This window comes from Pomacea canaliculata, linkage group LG3 (genome assembly GCF_003073045.1).
Source record: "Pomacea canaliculata isolate SZHN2017 linkage group LG3, ASM307304v1, whole genome shotgun sequence".
Classification (NCBI taxonomy): domain Eukaryota; kingdom Metazoa; phylum Mollusca; class Gastropoda; order Architaenioglossa; family Ampullariidae; genus Pomacea; species Pomacea canaliculata.
The window spans coordinates 18953551-18972193 of NC_037592.1; the positions used below are offsets into that span (position 1 = coordinate 18953551).

The 18643-nt window shown below is 42.0% G+C and overlaps 1 protein-coding gene across 7 annotated transcripts in view; it reads left to right on the top strand.

The window, feature by feature from the left end:
* The window catches only part of LOC112560138 (gamma-aminobutyric acid type B receptor subunit 2-like), a 112298-nt gene that overhangs the window by 59957 nt on the left and 33698 nt on the right, over positions 1–18643 (top strand). For 3 of the 7 annotated variants that reach the window (XM_025231732.1, XM_025231734.1, XM_025231735.1), the window contains 10 exons: positions 2778–2918; positions 3259–3444; positions 4358–4459; positions 7129–7194; positions 7609–7800; positions 8915–9142; positions 9571–9631; positions 9756–9838; positions 10193–10343; positions 10561–10694. In XM_025231732.1, the coding sequence (XP_025087517.1) occupies positions 2778–2918; positions 3259–3444; positions 4358–4459; positions 7129–7194; positions 7609–7800; positions 8915–9142; positions 9571–9631; positions 9756–9838; positions 10193–10264 (1131 nt within the window). In that variant the 3' untranslated portion in view covers positions 10265–10343; positions 10561–10694. Of the gene's footprint in view, positions 1–2777; positions 2919–3258; positions 3445–4357; positions 4460–7128; positions 7195–7608; positions 7801–8914; positions 9143–9570; positions 9632–9755; positions 9839–10192; positions 10344–10560; positions 10700–12316; positions 12425–18370; positions 18497–18643 lie in introns of those variants that run through there. The other 4 variants (XM_025231736.1, XM_025231737.1, XM_025231733.1 and 1 more) reach the window with 3 other exon arrangements.

Genomic DNA, 18643 nt, shown 5'->3' on the forward strand with positions numbered 1-18643 from the left:
GCTGACTTCATTAGCACCAACATAAATCTCAGCTGTCGCTTTCATCGCCTGGAGACATCAAACTTTTCTAAGGGGGGTGGAAGGGAGGAAGAAAATTGACTTTTATTTTCGTTTGATTATATTTTTTAAATCACAGGAGACTTTGGGTATTTTCTCGGGTAACCCTTCTTAAGTATTGCCGTTGTTGTTGTTTTTTTTTGAAGGAAATCTCGATGTTTTCTCGTGAGACGTTGTTGAGCATTACCACTGGCTTTGTTTTATTCTTGTCACAAACTTGCAAAGGCTCAATCATCAGGGTCTGCATGGACAATCGAACAAAAGCATATCGTCAAGTTAAGCTGCAAATGTATGAATGTGAACTAGCGGCTGTGCTACTATCTACCTGCACTGAATGTACATTTTGCCCCCATGTCCTCAGTGCACGTGTGTAGCAAACGATCTCCACGTTGGAAACTTTCGTGGACCTCCCCCTGCTACCCTGCAGGCCTTCAATAACAATGGTGACCTGAGCTTTCAGGAAAAGGAAATGCGTCAGTAGAAGGCTTTTCATTCCACATGCAATACTCTTGACACGTTAAACCACTTATGCTGACATACCCTAGGGCCGAAAAACTATGACTACTCTTTGCCTTTTTGACTGAGTCTGCTTCCAGGGTAAGGTGAAGCCAAGAGCACAAAGATCTTTTGAACTTAAGCTTGAACTGAAACGCCACAGACCCAACTCTTGTAGACCACACCTTGCTCAATGCCCGGGTAGAAGCGACTGGTACGCTGGTATTAGCAACAGCCGTCTCCGAGGGTAGTACCTCTCCTACATTCATGTTCCGCGGGGTAGACCTTGTATACAGGGTCAGACGCCTGAAGACTCAGCCTTTCTCTCCCTGGGTCCATCCTGCCCTGCCAGCAGGCAGGGAGAGAGTACATCTCCTGACTCTATGTCTATAGTTCAAACGAGGACAATATTTTCAAGAAGTGACCGCAGATTTATCCGACCCCTCATCATGGAATAGTGCCAGTTTATCCGTTGAGGATAATTTATAACCGTCACTTCTCTGATTTTTCACACATCCTCAGTCATTTCCACTGACCGCTAAGTGTGAAGAAGTGACATGAGAGAGATAGTCATAATTTTTTAATAAAGGCGACATTCACATAAAATGCACGAAATAAAAAAAAATAGCAGACAGACAAACCACTAGAGAGTGAACAAACAGACAAACGAACAGACATCAAATAGAACATTCGACCAACAAGCTCTCCACCAAGACAGAAACCTGCGTATACAGCACTAGCTCCAACCTCTCTTTGTATCCAGACATTCAGCCACATTTTAAACAGGGCTTTCGATCTTTCTGTCAGTACTGGCGAGTCATTACCGCCAGCAGATCAGTCTTCAGCTCGACATTTCAATAAGTCGAGATCCACACCAACGCCACGCAGCTCGCGGTGTGGACGTTGTATCAACGTGTATTTCCTCCGCCACTGCCAGCTCGCTCTCCCCCCGGCACTGACCTAATCGGCGGGGCTTTACTTCTAAATATTGTCTACTTACTCTGCATTTGCCTTCCACGGGGCCATCGATTCGACTTGAAGTCATTTATATTCGGACAACGTTGGCGGCTTCCCCGTGTTACAGAAACTGATTGACTTTGTGTGCAGACTGCGCTACACCGGCATTTGCCATGTTAACGAGCTTTTAGGAGTCGGTTGATATGGCGGAGAACATCTGAAATGGAAAACTTCTGGAGGCAGATATAATAAAGTCTTCTCCTATTTTCACAATTTTTGTGGACAGTTAATAATAGACGCAAAAAGAAATAAAAATGAAATAAAAAAGTCTGCTGGTAAATAGAGTTATAAAGTGGCATGTGGAGTTTTGTTGGGTGGTATTCGTGTTGTGAATGGAGCTGAAAGGTCGACTTCTTCACCTAAAGGGTCAACATAAAGGTAATAATAATCTGGTAAATGTCTGAATATGTGTTAATTTTGTGTGACGTATAACAAACAAACATTTTAGCATTGTGGGATAGGTTGATGCGTTTATTGTGGGAACCGATGGATGGAATGATGTGAATATAGCGGGTACGTGTTTTCTGGAACAGCACCGCATTCTTCACGCATGCCTGATAGAACAAACGGATGTCAGGGGTTAGAGCCGCAAACTACTTCCTGTTGGACCCGTTGCCACTGACGTCACAGTGCTTGCAGCTCTCGCGGTGAAATGCGTTTTTAACGCCGGCATGTCGGCAGGCTGGCATCATCTAGTCACACATCAATGAGTGTTATTATTAAGGCGTATCTTGATAATGCTCCTCGTTCGCCTGCTCAGTCCTAATTCATCTGACACCCGTGACAGCAGGATATGGCACAATGCCGGGACGTAATATTTTTATTATATTGTAACGTGGGCTAACTACGTGATTCTTCGTCGCTCTGGACTCATGAATATAGCATCTGACTCCTCCGTCCCTCGTTTGTCTGTCTGTCTTATGTCTTGCAGCCTGCTTTTGACGGGAAGTTTATGTAAAATACATCTTGGAAATGTTATTACTTAGCATACCGTCTAAAGCAATTAAGCAAACTAACAAAAGCAGTGCGGAAAATTCTCTTACAATATCAACATTTATGACAGGGAGAATACAATTTCTCTTACCTAAAGAACATGGTTTTAAATTTTAAAATTAGATATAACAAAGAAAAACTACTTTGTTCAGTTATGTTTGACATTTCATGTCAGTGAAATAAAGTTGTGATCAGTTTTAATGTGACTGTTGCAGTGTGACATGGCAGTGGCCACAAAGGCATTTTTTGACCTGACCTACGACAACGCAACCACCGACGCCATTTTGTTTGGGGACGCCTGCTACTCTGTCACCGGTCCAATGGCAGAAATTTCCCGTGAATGGGGAATGTTTCAGGTAAACTACCCGCATACCTTTACGTTTTGCATGTTACCTTCATCTGTCTGTAAATAAATTGCTCAAAATAGCATCAAAATTTGAAGTTACATCAATGAAGTAACTTACCTTCTAGCGGTTTGATTTTACCTAACATCTTGAAAGCAGACTATTTCGGAAAAAGAAAACCTTTCAATGTACTGTTGAGTTCTTGGGTGGTTGTTAATCAACTGAAATCATACAGTACACGTATGCCTGTAGGTGGGTGGGTGGGTGTGGAAGCGAAAAAGAGAGGGAAAATAAAAATAAGAGAGATAAGATATTCCAAGCACATCACTTGATATTTCCATTGTGTCTACAGCTATCCTATGGTGACACAGACCCCTTGCTGTCAGACAGGGATAAGTACCCCAATTTCTTCCGCACCGTTCCCAGCGACAGCGACTACAACCCTGCGCGCCTGGCGCTGCTGCGACATTTTAACTGGTCCAGCGTCGGCACGCTCTTCCAGGATGCTTCTCAGGGAGGCGCTGCCAGATATGGCTATGTCAGTGGTTTACAGCAATCGCTTTAACTTCTCTGCACAGAGTTTACTGCACTGTGTGTGTGTGGTGGTGAGAGAGAGAGTGTGTGTGTATGTATAGATGCATGTACGTGTGTGCATTTTTGTGTGTGAGAGAGTTATAACGGCCACACTTCTTACTCGAATTTCCCTACCAACCGTACAAGTTTCTTTAACTCGATGTGGAATACAGGCACACTTTCGAACAAGATCAAACACTTGCTTAACATCTACATAAGCAGATGATGAAACAGATGTGCACTTTAAAACTAGGAAATTTTTTTTTCGTAGAATTCCGACAAAAGTGTAATTGAGTTGTAGCCGCCGAATAACGGCTACAGTCTTCTGGTTTCTGTCTTCTCTTTTCAATGGTTTTTTCACCGACTTTAGAATTATACTAGATCTTTCAGGCTACTCAGGCATCACAGCTAAGAAAGTTTGCGAGTCTGACTTCTGTCTTTTCCCATCGTTCATTTTTTTTCTCTCTCTCCCTTTGCCGCTCTCTCAGTTTTTGCTTCTCTCTTTCCAACTTTTTTACCCACCCCTCCCTTTTTAATGTCCCTCCTTCTCACCTTATCTCTCGAATATCTTATTTTTTATATCTCTTTCACGCTGCTGACACCTTCTGGACCAAGACATTAAAATAACTGAACTTTCTATTCAGAATAAAGTATACCTTACCTATTTGTTGCTGCTAATAATAACAGGTACTGGTCAGTTTTTTAAACTTTCCTTTGAACACTGACACAGTTTCTGACCTTTGATGCTTTATTTCTTCTACTTTATCATATTTAGCAGGTTTATAGCAGCTATGTCACCTATGTCTTGTAACTATGAGTCTGTGGTTGAACACATCATTATACTTTCTAAAGTCCATGTACAGTGATTCTCCTTGCAGGCACATAACCGCTTTGACAGTCTCATGGAGAAGCACACCATCAACGTCTCAAAGGTCGAGAGTTTTGCTGATGACCCTAGCACAGCGATTCAAAACCTTAGGGTCAGTCAGTCATGGCTTTTGTAATCATCATAATCATCATAATCATCATTAGCATCAGCAGCAGCAGCAAGATCGTTTTTGTTATCATTGATTTTGTCGTTATTTAGTCCCCCAACGGAATGTCTCGTTTTGTTCCTTTCTACCTATACTTACGTCTAAATCATTGACCATAACATGGAAAAACGAACCGAATTAAGAACACAAAGTTCAAGGAAAATGAAATGGAGGTAAAATCAAGGCAAAAAGCCGTTTCTGGAAAGCCTAATGGATTTTCTTTTTTAAGTTCCCGGTGAAAATAACAGCTTTACGTAGACACGACCATAGTTTAAACGTAGACAGTTGAACTGACTGCCACAACCATCTGGAATGACAGACTTTGAGAAGCAGCAAAGACCTTACTGATGGCTCCATCTCTTTTGATGTATTCGCAGTTCCCTGGGGCCCTTCAAGGGCCGTCACTTTCGGACATTTCACACAATACACTCTAGATTGTGAAGCAAGCTCAGCAGACAGCTCAAGTAACGAATATAAATTTCTATACAGTATCTTGGTATGATGTCCTCCTGAAAACTTCGTAAAACCGTTGTCATGGCGAAGTCTCTTTTTTTTTTTTTTTTTTTTTTTTTGGATGCCGCCTGACAGAACGACAAGACAGTTTTTTTCCCATGTCTACCTCCGCCTTGTCACAATCCTGAAGGTTTTACTTAGTATCCTCCGTTAGCCTTTTTTTGAAGAGAAACCCCACCAGCGTCTGTAAAAGTCTCTCTTTAATTCAAACAGCAAGAAATCCAAAGGAGCACTACAGCCTTCAGAACCTTTTTACAACCAGAATATCTGGAATGTAAAGATATAAATTAGTCTCATTTTTATGTTTTTTTTCTCCTTCCTTCCCACAGCGCGCCTTCGCCGTCCTTATTTTTGCTGCTCAGTTCTCTCAAACACGCACTCACGCAGCCAGCAAGTATACACACGAACACACGAAATGAGTTCCTCAGATCTGTACATGTAATTAGATAACATGAGAGGCAGACGTTATATAATTATTTTTGTTGACCTATATGTTCTTTCAACAATGGCACTGCTAACTCCTTGTTTTAAATCACTTTTACGATTTCTTCAAATAAGTTTTTTTTTCCTTATTCTGTGTAATCTAAAGATTTTTGTCTCAGTGAGACTGACAAAAATGTTTCAGTAAATGTTGAGTAACCATGTTTTTAATCAGTGTACTCACAAATGTTTGTATTGGCGATTGTATTGAATAGCTAGAATCACTGGAATGGACGAGAAATACAGATACATAAAAGTGCATTTATTTGTGGTTATCTTTGGTGTCAGATGACACTGTTACATGTGGATGAGGGAACAACATTAACAAAACCCCAAATTAGTTCTGAGAGGATAATTTTGTTTTTCTCAAAAGCTAACAATGCAGGTCAGCATTGTTAAATGTAATTGGTACATCCATGTCATTAATATTTCTTATCAACTGCTTTGATGACACTAAATACGAGTTCTCTGCTTCTAGAGTTGCAAACCCTTAGCTTTAAAATGACAGGGCAAGAAAATGCTGTAGAGAATCCACTTTCCCTTTTCACAATCCTTTCTTTTTCTTTAAAAATACCTTTTAGAATCGTCTTGCGACAAAACTCAAACTAAAAGAAAGAAACGAAGTGATAAGAAAATTGCAAAATTGTTAAAGATGACAGGACATGTGGTGCCATTAATACCATCAGAAAATGTAGCGACCTTTCCAACAGCGTTAGTCTTGAGAGGAGTATTACCAAACAGCTGCTTTTCCAACAATGTCAGTACTGAGGGTGCATGAATGTGACCTTTAACCTTGTTTCTAGCTTCACGTGCACTTGGTAAAATGTAATAACAAGGATGATCTAGATACTGGTCTTTGGTGGAGCCAAATCTGAATCGAAACACAAGTATTTGGCAAGTGTTTCATGTTTTTTTTTTAAATTGAAAAAATATTCAGAAGGATTGCGGTAGAACATGTTTGATGGCTTAATAATGAAACTTAATAAGATTTAATAATGAGACTTAACAGAACATCTCGCCTGCGTGAGCTGTTGTCAGTCAGCCAGTTAATTACTTTTTGATGTAATTATCGCCATCATTGATCTCAAGGCTACTTCCTGTCTTCGTTCGTTTATAGCGATCCTTGATGCTGGATGTGGCAGTGGTGTCAACCTGAAAATAGTAACGCATTCTTTAATCGTTGTTATTTACTAGAGTGTAAAATCCTCATTAGTTTTATTTCATGCACCAAACAGTTTGCTCTGTACTGACATCAGTCAGTTTTTGGCAAAGAATTAACTGTCGTGATTTTCAGTCTTTAACCACCACGTATCCGCGTTTATTGGAGGCTAACTTGTAGATCTCCCAATGTTTAATCTGGAAAGTAGTTCGCACGCAATAATCCTTGTATTGCTCAGCATGAGCTCATAGTCCTTGCAGCTACCACATCATTGTGTTCATATCTTGTGTTCAAGGAAGACAGGTTCTTCCTTATTTACTGCAATTGCCCATTTATTCTATTTTAGTTCATTTATTCTATTCATTTAAGGATACACTAACAAATTGTGTATCTTGTAAAATGTAATACGTAATTAGCCACTAATTTAATTGATTTACTTTATCTTTTATTATTTTTTTATCAGGACCATGATATCCGGATTATCGTTGGCAATTTCGCTGAGAACATGGCCAGGAAGGTGTTTTGCAGCGTGAGTAGTCCTTGTGTTCGTATAGTAACAAGTCATATTTTTTTTACTTTTATTGAGTGTCCTTTTCTACCATAGAAATAAATTGCTATTTTTAATTAGTTTAATAAGTGAAGATAGATATGTCTTTATTATAAAAGCATGTATTTGATTATCCAAGTATGTGTTTATTATAATCTACTTAGGAACATCTGTCTCCTCTGTTAATAACCTCTTTCTCTCAGGTACTTCAAATCTTAATTTAGCTCGAATATTTTTAAATGCTGTTTCTCAAACACACCTGTTCGCAGACTGATGTGTATTATGATTTTACTTATGAGACGCGTCGTCGGTAGCATGTGAAGACTCCCTTTCCTTTCCTTTTTTTTTTGCCTTGTTGCTATGGTGACAGTGTCGTTGTGTTCCCATTCAAGACAGGCCCGTCAGAGGGGAATGTACGGACCTCGCCACCAGTGGATTATTCTAGGGGACTATTCTCCGGACTGGTGGAAAATAACCGACAGTACTGTACCTTGCACACCCGAGATGCTTAACGACACGCTGGATGGCTACCTAGCAACAGCAGTAATGCCTCTTTCTACAGATGAGGAACTCACTGAGTGGGGAAAGGTAAGCTGTTTTAGGTCTTCAAGTTTACAGTAAGCGAGATCAGCCAAGAAGTAAGCACAAGCAAACAAGTCAGCTGAAAGAAAGCATCAATAGAATGTTCAAGTCAACCAGTGGGTTGTGAACCAAAATCGTTATCAGTCGTTTGTTTTGAGACTATTATTCAAGTTGTTGGACGCATGCACAGCTTAGTTGATGACACTGTAGGTGCGTGGATGGGCCAGAAGGTGATAAAGAACTGCAGTGCCACCTACAGACGACTGTCAGTTTGTTTTAGTCTTTGGTGTGCAGCACGTTGAGCTAACATCCAAGCTTTACATTATTATATAATACTAAGTAGCAGGTAAGTCTCCTTAGTTCTTCTTACAAAGTACACGTGCTAGACGGAAGAAACAATCTATATCTCGAAACAGATTCAATTTATTGAAAAGGCTTCAAGAACTAATAAAAATAGATAGCGTCCAAGCGAATATTCAGACATACGCTGAAGCGAAAGAGAGAGAGAGAAGAAGAAAGAGAAGGGAATGTTTTAATTAAATCGAGCCATTTATTTCTTTTTACAAAATTGTTACAAATTAAAAGTTATTTTTTTTTTAAGTGCACGGAGCCCTAGCATATATTTCAATTATCTAAATGCGGCGTGGGGACACTTCCTTCTCCTGACAATGTCTGGCACGCACTGCTGCCCGCGGGCGAGTTTGAGATTTCACAGACTCGTTGTGTGACTCCACATCCCCCCTTGCCTCCTCGTCTGATTTACAGCATGCTGCTCAGCTTCCAACTCGTGATGCTTACAGGAAGTGGCGAAAGGACGACACGTATCGCAAAGCCGTTAAGGAATTATGCACCAAAAAGATCACTGGAAAAGCCGAGTCCCTTGCTTACATTTTCTCGCCTTTTCTCGTTTAGTGAGATTGGAAGTGAGACAGACGCTGACCGCATTTCACCAAAGTTCATGACTTTTAGCTCTTACTCTTAAAGAGGTCTGCTGTGTATGAATGTTTATAGAAACCGTCCGAGGTTCATTTTTTCATTAGAAAATTACTCTGAACTGAATGGGAAAAGTAGCTTGACCAGGCTGGTGACAAACTGAGTGGCTTGTCTCATCTTCCCGCAGACGCCGGAGGAGTACAAGCGACTTTACGACTTGGAGCGAGGCAGTGAGTACAGTGTTTATCATGGTTACGCCTATGACGGCATCTGGGTCATCGCGCATGCGCTGCACCGCCTCCTGAGGGAGGAGGAGATGCGGGAGGGAAGCAACATGGCGGCGTCCTTGGAGGAGCTGCTTCGCGGAGCAAGAGTGGGAAAGGCACTTAACGACACCAACATTCGAGGAGTTACGGTATTTCTTCTACAACCTCCTCTTTTCCTCCTTCCTGTCTTGTCGTCTGTAGATCGCCGTCCTCATTATTCCGCGTTATCTAACATGTTTAATGTGACAGCTTCCACACACACTTTCTGTTTTCTTTCTCTACACTCGTGCTTTTTGTCCCTGTTTTTCTCCAACATTCTCTCTCTCTGGTCCTGCCCACTCTTCTCCTTTTTTTTATCAGTATCTGTCTGCATGTCTATCTTTAAAGAAGTTTACGAAAATTTCTCTTCGCGTGTGAACATTAGTGAACCTGTAGCTACATGTCTGGATGTGTGTGTGTGTCTTCAAGCGAATAGTTAGTGTGTTTGTTGTTGTTTGTGCCTCTTTTAAAAATGTGATAAAAAGTCAATTTTTCTGAAAGCGAAGACAAGACTCTTACTCTGACTCTGTTTCTCAAGGGTAGAGTTCAATTCAACAACGGCGACAGAGTGGGTGTCATCAACATCCTTCAGATGCAAGGTACAAAGCTTTTGCAAGCGTTTTCTACACCTTGTAATTTTTCTTTGTTGTTTATCTTCAGTGTTGTCTTTACCAGCTGCAGGCCGATTCTTTTATTTATCTTTTTGTGCTTCTGTTTGTGCAGCGGGGAAGATGGTGAAGGTGGCGGAATACAATACCTTCACGGAGCAGCTGGACTTTAGCAAGGAGAGGCAATCATCTGGAGAGGTGAAGATAGTCTTTTGCTTTCTTCTTACAGTGCAAACATATTTGAATAAAGCCGACACAGTCCTATAAACTGGGTGATAGCTAGATGTATTGTCGATCAGCGATGCTTATTAATCTCACATTGACGACCTTAGAAAAAACAACCTGAGCTGATAATGACTTGATACCGATTCTTCTCCAGAGACTGGACGATTGTGTTATTTTGAGAAACTGGCACCTGTCAGCTCGTGCAGAACCTAAATTAGTTAAGGAAAGTCGCTAACGATGGCTGTCCAGTCTACCACGTGATCGAAACATCCACCCTTACTTACCTTGTGTTCGCATACCTGTAGCCACGTGTGTGGTTTTGTGCAGGCGGCCGCGTGCCGAGGGACCGCACCATCCAGTACGAGGAGATGCGCCACGTGTCAACACCCATCTACCTGACGCTGGTGGCGCTGTCCTCCATAGGTGTCATCATGGCCTGCTGCTTCCTCGGCCTCAACATTCGCTTTCGACGCCACAGGTGGGTTTTGTAAAAATGAAATCCCTTGCTTACATCTTACATTACCTGTCTAACTAGCGTCCTTCATTCTGTTTTGTTGGTGAGGTGTGCTTTGAAAGACGTGAAGGAAGAGAGACAGAGAGAGGCAGATGAGTTAAGCAATGGGGGATTAAAAGGAAAGAAAATGGAAAGAGATGAGTACCACTTTTCCTAAAGACAGGTGGTTGTGCATTGGCAGGTTCATTAAAATGTCCAGCCCCAACATGAACAACATCATCATCGTGGGCTGCATCTTGTGCTACCTGAGCATCGTGCTGCTGGGCACCGACGGAAGCATCGCCTCCTCCTCTCCCGTTGTCTTCAGATACTGGTGCAGGGTGAGCACTGCTCTGTCTCACCTTCCACACTTCTCGCATGACATCATTAAAACATCATTTCAGGCTGTAATTTTACGATGGACGTGTTTTAGTTGTGCGATACTATGGTCATTATTTTTATATTTCATTTTGGGAAAGTTCATGACACAGACACATACTGTACCATCGTGCGATCAGCTGTGTTCAGTGTTGCAGCATACAGTTGTAGACGCACGTGACTAGTACTTGATGTTTGTGTCTTGACCAAGAAAAGAACAAAAAAAGTTGAGAATCAGTCGGTCACTTTAAGGATACACCCAGAACTGTAAAAGAGGACACATATCTGTTTATATAACATGTCTGACCATAGTAACTGTTGTCTCTTCACGTGACTAACCCTGACAAGGTAAGCGACAAGAAAAGAGTGCACTCACAGTCGGCTTGCCGATGCTAGTATATCCTTCCGCGTCTCCGACTCAAGAAGCGTTTTGGACTTACTCAAGCTCAGAGACAGACACTGTTAATGACTTCCGATAGGTCTTGAGTAGCACAGGCTGCAAAATGACCCACTCGAGAGACCCACTTAATCCCCCATTAGTGTCGCAAGCCGTCAGCGACAAGAGAGACAAGTCCACCCTCATCTGCTTACTTTCACTGTCGCCTGGGATGCGCGAGACAAGGACAATCCTCTCCCCCTTAGACACTAGCAGACATCCAAACATTTCCACAATACAGAAATAGATATCTTCATCAAAGCCAAGGTTGGAATGTTTTCAGCTTTTGGCAACATTTCTGGGTAAAGACACACATGACATGTTAGAGGCGGTGTAAGTGGTTCGTCGTGTCTAAAGTATATCCCCAAGAACATGAGTTAGGAAATATAAAAACGAAAGATATGATAAAACAATTCTGATAGCTGATATAGCGAGCATAAGTGGTTCATCGTGTCAAGATAACATTAAGGTGCAGCCCACACTTCTTCTGTCGCCTTTCCGTTCGCTAATAAATCAAGAACCTATTCCTCTGGGTGGGTGGTTGAAGTTTCTAGTCACAGGAATAAGTCTCATTGTCATCACCTGCTGCAATAAAGAACAGTAATCATCAGTCTACAGAACTATGTGTACAACCAAGGGCGACAGAGTGTCTACAGAGACACGTCCTCACATTGAATGCATGTGATCTCCTCAAGAGGACTGTCCGTAGTTTTATTTCCTCAACTTCAATCTTCTGATTAAAAAGTAATTCATAAAAATCCAGCTTAAGTGCCAAGCCTCCTGTTTGCGTGTGTCGGTGATTGCGTGCGTTGCTTCTTTCAAATTCAACTATGAGTGGGAGGGGAAAGAGAGAAAAAAGAAAAGATGAAGGCGGACAGTGATGCTGAGGACTGCCGCTGCTTCTACATAACAATCCACAAACCATTAAAGTATTCAAACGAATAAATAAATACTACAGTCATAAAATGAAAATGACATACTTTAGTCAAAGTAATCAGACAAGAATTTCTAATATCGACATTTAGTGACTTGTGTCTTTTTCTCGTCTTGCCCTGACATTTTGAATGATGATTTCTGTGCAGACAAATGATGGAAGAAAACTGGGAAAGTCAAATTAAACCTTACTTTTTATTCTGCTTGCCAGGCACGAGCGTGGGTGCTAGCTTTGGGCTTTACTCTGGCTTTTGGAGCGATGTTCGGGAAAACGTGGAGAGTGCACGCCATTTTCACTAACATCAAGTTGAATAAAAAGGTTGGTTGGAGGACTTGCGTGTTGTAACCTTATTGCCATGGCCGACTTGCCTTTTCTCATTTTTTCCTCTGTCTTGTTATGCTCGTCGCTGTGTTCTCGACCCTGCGTGTGTGTCTGTTCGTTCTTTGACTGTTTATTTTAGTTTGGGAGGTTTTTTTTCGTCTTCATAGCACAAAAAGTCTTATTTGAAGCTTACAGTAAAAGATAAAACAATTTACAGGGAAATTGCACGGGTAATCTTTTATTCTAGGCCAATTTGAAGACCTTCTTAACCTACCCTACTTTGTCTGAAGTTTTGACATCATGGCCAAATTTGATGGGCAGACAAAAAATGTTTCCGATAAATTACCGTTGTTAAAGAGTTTTTGTATATGTTGATGGCATTTTACCCATTGATGTCAATAAAACTGCAATACAAGTCAAAGAATATATATATATTAAAATATATTTGGGAACAGCAGCGTTATTTTAGTTCATCTCAAGATAGAGGGTGCAGGGTCCAGGTAAAGACTAAAGAGTGTAAGAGAAGAAACTGCATGGATGTTCGCTGATGGCTTCACATCAGGATATAAAAACATTGAAGCTTCAGTTCTAGAACTTTCACTGACCACGCAGACTTCCCAAACTGAACAGTGCACTCAATCAAGTTGTTGCCTATTAGGAAAGCCCTTTACCATGAAAGCAAATCTTTTGTAAGAATGCGATGGGCTCGAGGTGTATATTAGACGAGTGCTGAGGGCCATGGATGTTGGTAACAGGCAGTCCCCAGTGCTCTCGCCCATCGTGTAATAAAGTGATGGATTGGCGATAAGCTATCAAGATGGTTGAAATATTGTCGGGCCGGGCACGCCCTGAGCGCGAGCAGACGGCCCGCTTGCACTAATCTCGTTTTGGACAGTAATATAATTATGGTCACGACAACTTGTGATTTGCTGTCTTCTGCCAGCTTGCCGGTGCTTCACCCACCATGCACCTTGTCTTGAGAGAGCCCCGCACCACGTTGTTCAAACACAAGCATCCAGATGGAGGCTAGCGAGGATGCGAATCTTGACAATCCTCTTCCCCACCCGGGTCTTCCACCGAGACCCGCCCTTCACGAACAGCACGTGCGGTCTGAGTAACCGCCATCAAGTCCAGTTGCAGTTTGCATTCCCCGTGCTGATTGCACGTCCTGTGTTTTTGTCGACTGTCTTCACCACTGACCCAACCGTGCAGCTTCTCTGAGATGATGCAGCTCCTGGAGGCTGACTTGACAGGCTGGTGAAAACGTGGATATGTTTACAGCAGCTTCCATGGTGAGGCTGCGCTAATGTGCCACCAGGGAGCAGCCTCCCAAGTCGTTCCCGCTTACTGCAGGCATGCAGAAGTAATTTAGTGGTGGAGGAAAATTACATTTTATTTTGGCTTCATGATGTAGCTCAGGCCTGGTCAAGGATTGAGGGATCACAGGAACTCCCTCCTCTCCTGTGACAGAACGTGACAGACAACAAGGAGAGTCAAGGCACAGCCACGGTCCATTTTTAGTTTTTCAATATAGGGTCTCGGGGGTCAGAATGTTTAAGAAAATTGAAATGATTACACTTCAGGTTGAGAGATAACTCGAAATTCTAGAGGCACAAGTACGCAGTGACCTGTGTGAGACAAGATACACTTTACTGGGCGGGAACTAAAGACAGGGGTCGGTCTGTCTGTCTGGGGTCTGACGTGTTAATTGATCCACCCAGTGTGAGCGAGATGGAATGACAGGGTATGTCTGTCTGGGGGTCAACAGGTAGTGGGAGGTAGCAAGTCCTACAAGCTTTTAAAGCGGCTCCACGTTTGGTCTGTGTTGTGTACCCTGGCACCGTCAGGTGAGACAAAATAGAAGATGAAGATCAAATACACGAAGCCCCTATTCGTGCTTTTTATTTGTGGCTGTGCTTTTCACACCACAGTGTTCCAGATTATTCACATTGCTGCCAAGAAATCAGTCTCACTTCTCAATGTTTTGTATCAGCTGACTGACGGCAAGCTACCCGTCTCTTGAAGCTGTTGACTATGACATTGTAGAAAATATAGCTTTGCCGCTAAGGTGCTTGCTGTCAGATCAGAGCAACGTTGCTGTGTCTGAGCAGTGTTCACTAATGACTGGTTGGACTGTCAGATCAGGGCTGCAATTGTATGGGTGAGCAGTGCTCACTAATGACTGGTTGGACTGTCAGATCAGGGCTGCAATTGTATGGGTGAGTAGTGCTCACTAATGACTGGCTGCACGGAGAGCCAGCGTGTGTTCCATTAGACCAGAAGGCAGATGTGTCTTGAGCTTCCGGCATGTTTCCTCCAACTCCAGGGTTGGGAGAAATTTGTCTGCAGGCATTGTCTGTGCCTGTAGGTGGAGAGGCAAAATCTTATCGTCGACAATGAAAACAAGAAATGACTGTTGTATTTCAGTGCAGTAGTGACGGGGTGGGTGATTCAAAAACTGAACAAGTGACTGGTAGAATGGGAATTTCTCGCTAGGAGATAACTAGGGTTAAGGCAAAATACATTCCAAAATTATTTTAGCAGACTGGGAAATAATATTTTCAATTTAAAGATAATTAACATGGTGAAGATTTAAGTTGTCTATATATATATTTTAGAAAACTACACGTTCAATCAAATGAACCATTTTTTTAAACTGCTAGGTTCTTTAATCCTCCTTTACCACAACAAATGCCTTTAAAAATTTAAATATAAAATTTATATATTTTAATGACTAGTCTACATATACTCTTGGCTGACAGCTATTCACTAGCATAGATAGAAACCTGGATGAGTGTTATTGAATGGACATAGTTCTTTATTTTTGTGAACCCAATTTCGTGCTTTACAATCCAATGCAAGACTGGGTTTCATTTCGCTTATTGATTGTATTGTTCAAGTAAAAGGTTTTTTCGCAGTAGCACAGCTTTATCTGAGTTTTTCTTCCGCTTTTTGTATTTTATTTTTTTACCTGAAGCCCTCGAGCTGAAAGCGAGGCCGGCGCAATTGTCACAGGCGGTTGCAGTGAAATGTCACTCCAGACAATTCGCTTCATCCTCACTCCACCTCGCCATCCACAAGCCTATCGCAACGATTGCGACTTCCGAGCTGGACTCTGCTCTAAATGCCAAATCGATCCTCCTATCGCATAAAGAGTGGAGAAATAATTTGTGTTTAATCGATGTTTTCACATATTGCAACCATCGTTACAAGCGTGACAAGGGGCGCTCCATGGGTGTGATGGAAGGAAACTGCGGGCATTACGACACACGGGTACATAACGGGGTGGATGCGTGAATAACGTGTGCTTTATCTTTCTTTCAACATTTGACGATTGTTGAAAATGTTTATGTGTAAATAGAGTCCATGGGTAGTATGGTTATGATGATTGCAGTGTTTCATACTTTCAACCCTTTTTCTTTACAGATTTCAGGTTCAAAAGGGAAGTTTTAGTGAATGGACTATTTACAACGATTATAGTTTCCAGGTGTTTTTTTTTTAAAGATTCAAATCCAAAAGGGAATTCTTTCTTTGACGACCGACAGAAAAGTTGAAAAACTGAGAGATGTTCCCAGATATAAAAGACGTGGAGAAGGATTGGAGGGGTTGTGGTAAGGAGCTGGCGGGGGCTATATGAATGGAGGTAGAATGCTTTTGATTCCCCGAGCTTACGAATGACATTCTGCATAGCAAGAACATTACCACGCCGGCCTGTCTGGAGCCCCTTATGTTAACCCCTTTTAACCCCAGGCCGACAACTATGTGTTTTTACCTCCGGTCTTTGCACTCTTCCATTGCTCCACCTATTCTCTACCTCCTTCCCTTTGGAAGCTGATGATCAGTACACTTTTTTTGTCTTTTGACTAAAATGACTTACAGGTGTGTCCACGTTAAGAAGCCCAGTTTTATTCACAGAAATCACAGAGAAGCCCAGGTTTACACACACAAGTCACACACAAGCTCTTTTCGTCTACCCTCTTATTAATGCCACAGCTCAGGTCTGCTCCAGTTTCCACATCGACCCCTGCAGACATCGCTGAGAAAATCTTTGATCCAAGTGTCAGCAGTGCTCCGAGCCATTGCACCTTGCGGTTACACTGTGCCATGGAAACTCCTGTACAATTAGCGACAACCTCTACAGAAATGAACGTTAGTTACCAAGGTACCCGTTAAGTACGAGAGTGAGGGGTCAATAAAAGTATTTAAAAATACAACGGACAGACAACCAGCGGTGTGGTCATTAGTGATTCATCCATCAGCTATTAACATTGGGAAACCGAAGCGAAACCACTTTTCTGCGACTATTTTCAGTTGATTTCTATTTGCTTGCAAGACCGTTAGTCTATATGTTGTCAAAAGTCAGAAAGACCTGAATGTATGTCGTAAAAATATTGACGAAGGTCGTCAATCTGCTCAGAGACGCTTAATGTCGATTCATCCCTCCCCGCTTGTTCTTATCTCATATACTTATGGAATTATTGTATATATAATCATATATTGCATGTGTTCACATACTCTATCTCTCGCTCGCTCGTTGTCGTTCTGTCAAACAATTGAGGAACAGTGTCGGATGTGCACACCAAGTCTTTTGCCAGCACAGCTTTGGGATGTGGACGGTAAAAAGCATCTGAGCACGCGACCGGAAAGATGTAATTGTGGGTGCGCGCGCACTCTTTCACACACACACACAAGGCCTGCTTGCCGACGACGACAAACACCCAATAATTAACGTTTAATGCTTCTTTGAGCACGTGGCCACCAACAACAGCTCAACAGCACTCCCTTGGCTGGCGGTAGTCCCTGCGCTGACGATGGTCATTGATTGCATGGGACAAGAGGCCTGCTGACATCGTGCTGATAGCTTATGGCGATGCCATGATGACAGACCGGGTCATTAAGATGGGAAACACGGCAAGTGTAAGGTGGATGGATGAGGGAGCGAAAGATGGTAGTCAGCGGTGGATGATGACAGGGGCCACCCGCTACATGCGAGCAACGTGTTCTGTGGCAAACGTATTCACACGGCGAGCACGTGATAATCCGGATGGATTAACTCGAGTGGATTTTTTGTTGTTGCTATTTTTTGTTACTGTGTACTAACACAGCCATGTAGTAACATCATGGTAACTTCTTCAATGCTCCCATAAAATTTCAAAACGCCATGAAAATATTTCCGGAAATTAGCTACTTTTAAAAAGATCATCACATTTTTGTTTAAAACATTCAATATTATCCAGCTTTGAAAGTAGTTTCGCTCCTCAATTTTCCTGGTCACAAATATATTTTAAACCAATCCTTTTGGGGCGAACATTCTGGACATTAGAACTTTTGTCAACATGCCAAGTACAAGCAGAACAATGAGTCTTAAAACATTTTGCAGGTGTTCCTTTGTCGTTATCTTTGTCCTTTGCTTTAAAGAACTAGTGGGATGTTATTTCTTTTTGAAAGGACTGGGTAACACATTACTTCCCAAATCTTGGTAAATAGCTTCATTTCGTCCTCGAAGTGTAATTGTAAAAACATACCTACATGTTGTATCCAAATGTTTTTGTTTTTCGCTTAACGGCTGTTTGTGAACAAGACTAATTGAGATTCCGCCAAAGGTTTCTTACGAAAATTTATTTGTTCTTACTAAATCAGATCATGTTGGATCGTTATTTTGTCTTTGTTCTTGTTTACATTCAGAGAAGTTAATTACATTTTTTAGTTTCAGTTTTGCAGTCTCGCTATTTCCTATCCAACAGTAGCCACCTCCACAACCCTCTCTCTGATATGAATAATGGCCCCCGTGCGTGTGTGTGTGTGTGTGTGTGTGTGTGTGTGTGTGTGTGTGTGTGCGTGCGTGCGTGCGTGCGTGCGTGTGTGTGTGTGTGTGTGTGTGTGTGTGTGTGTGTGTGTGTGTGTGTGATCACGTGTACTCATGCGTCTGTGTGTGTGTGTAAGCAGGTAATAAAAGACTACAAGCTGATGCTCCTTGTACTGGTATTGGTGCTTGTTGATGTCGGCATTCTGATTACGTGGCAAGTGATTGATCCATTCGAGAAAGCGGAGAAAAAGTTGTCTCCAGAGGTAAGTTTTTCTCTTTCATTTAATTGAAATATGTATTTTTTGTTAACCCTCTTTGGTGCATGTATTATTCTTTTGTATAGACTGAGGCTTATAACACTTTAGACAAACATAAATTTCTGTAAGTGTCTGCCTTTACATCTATCCATG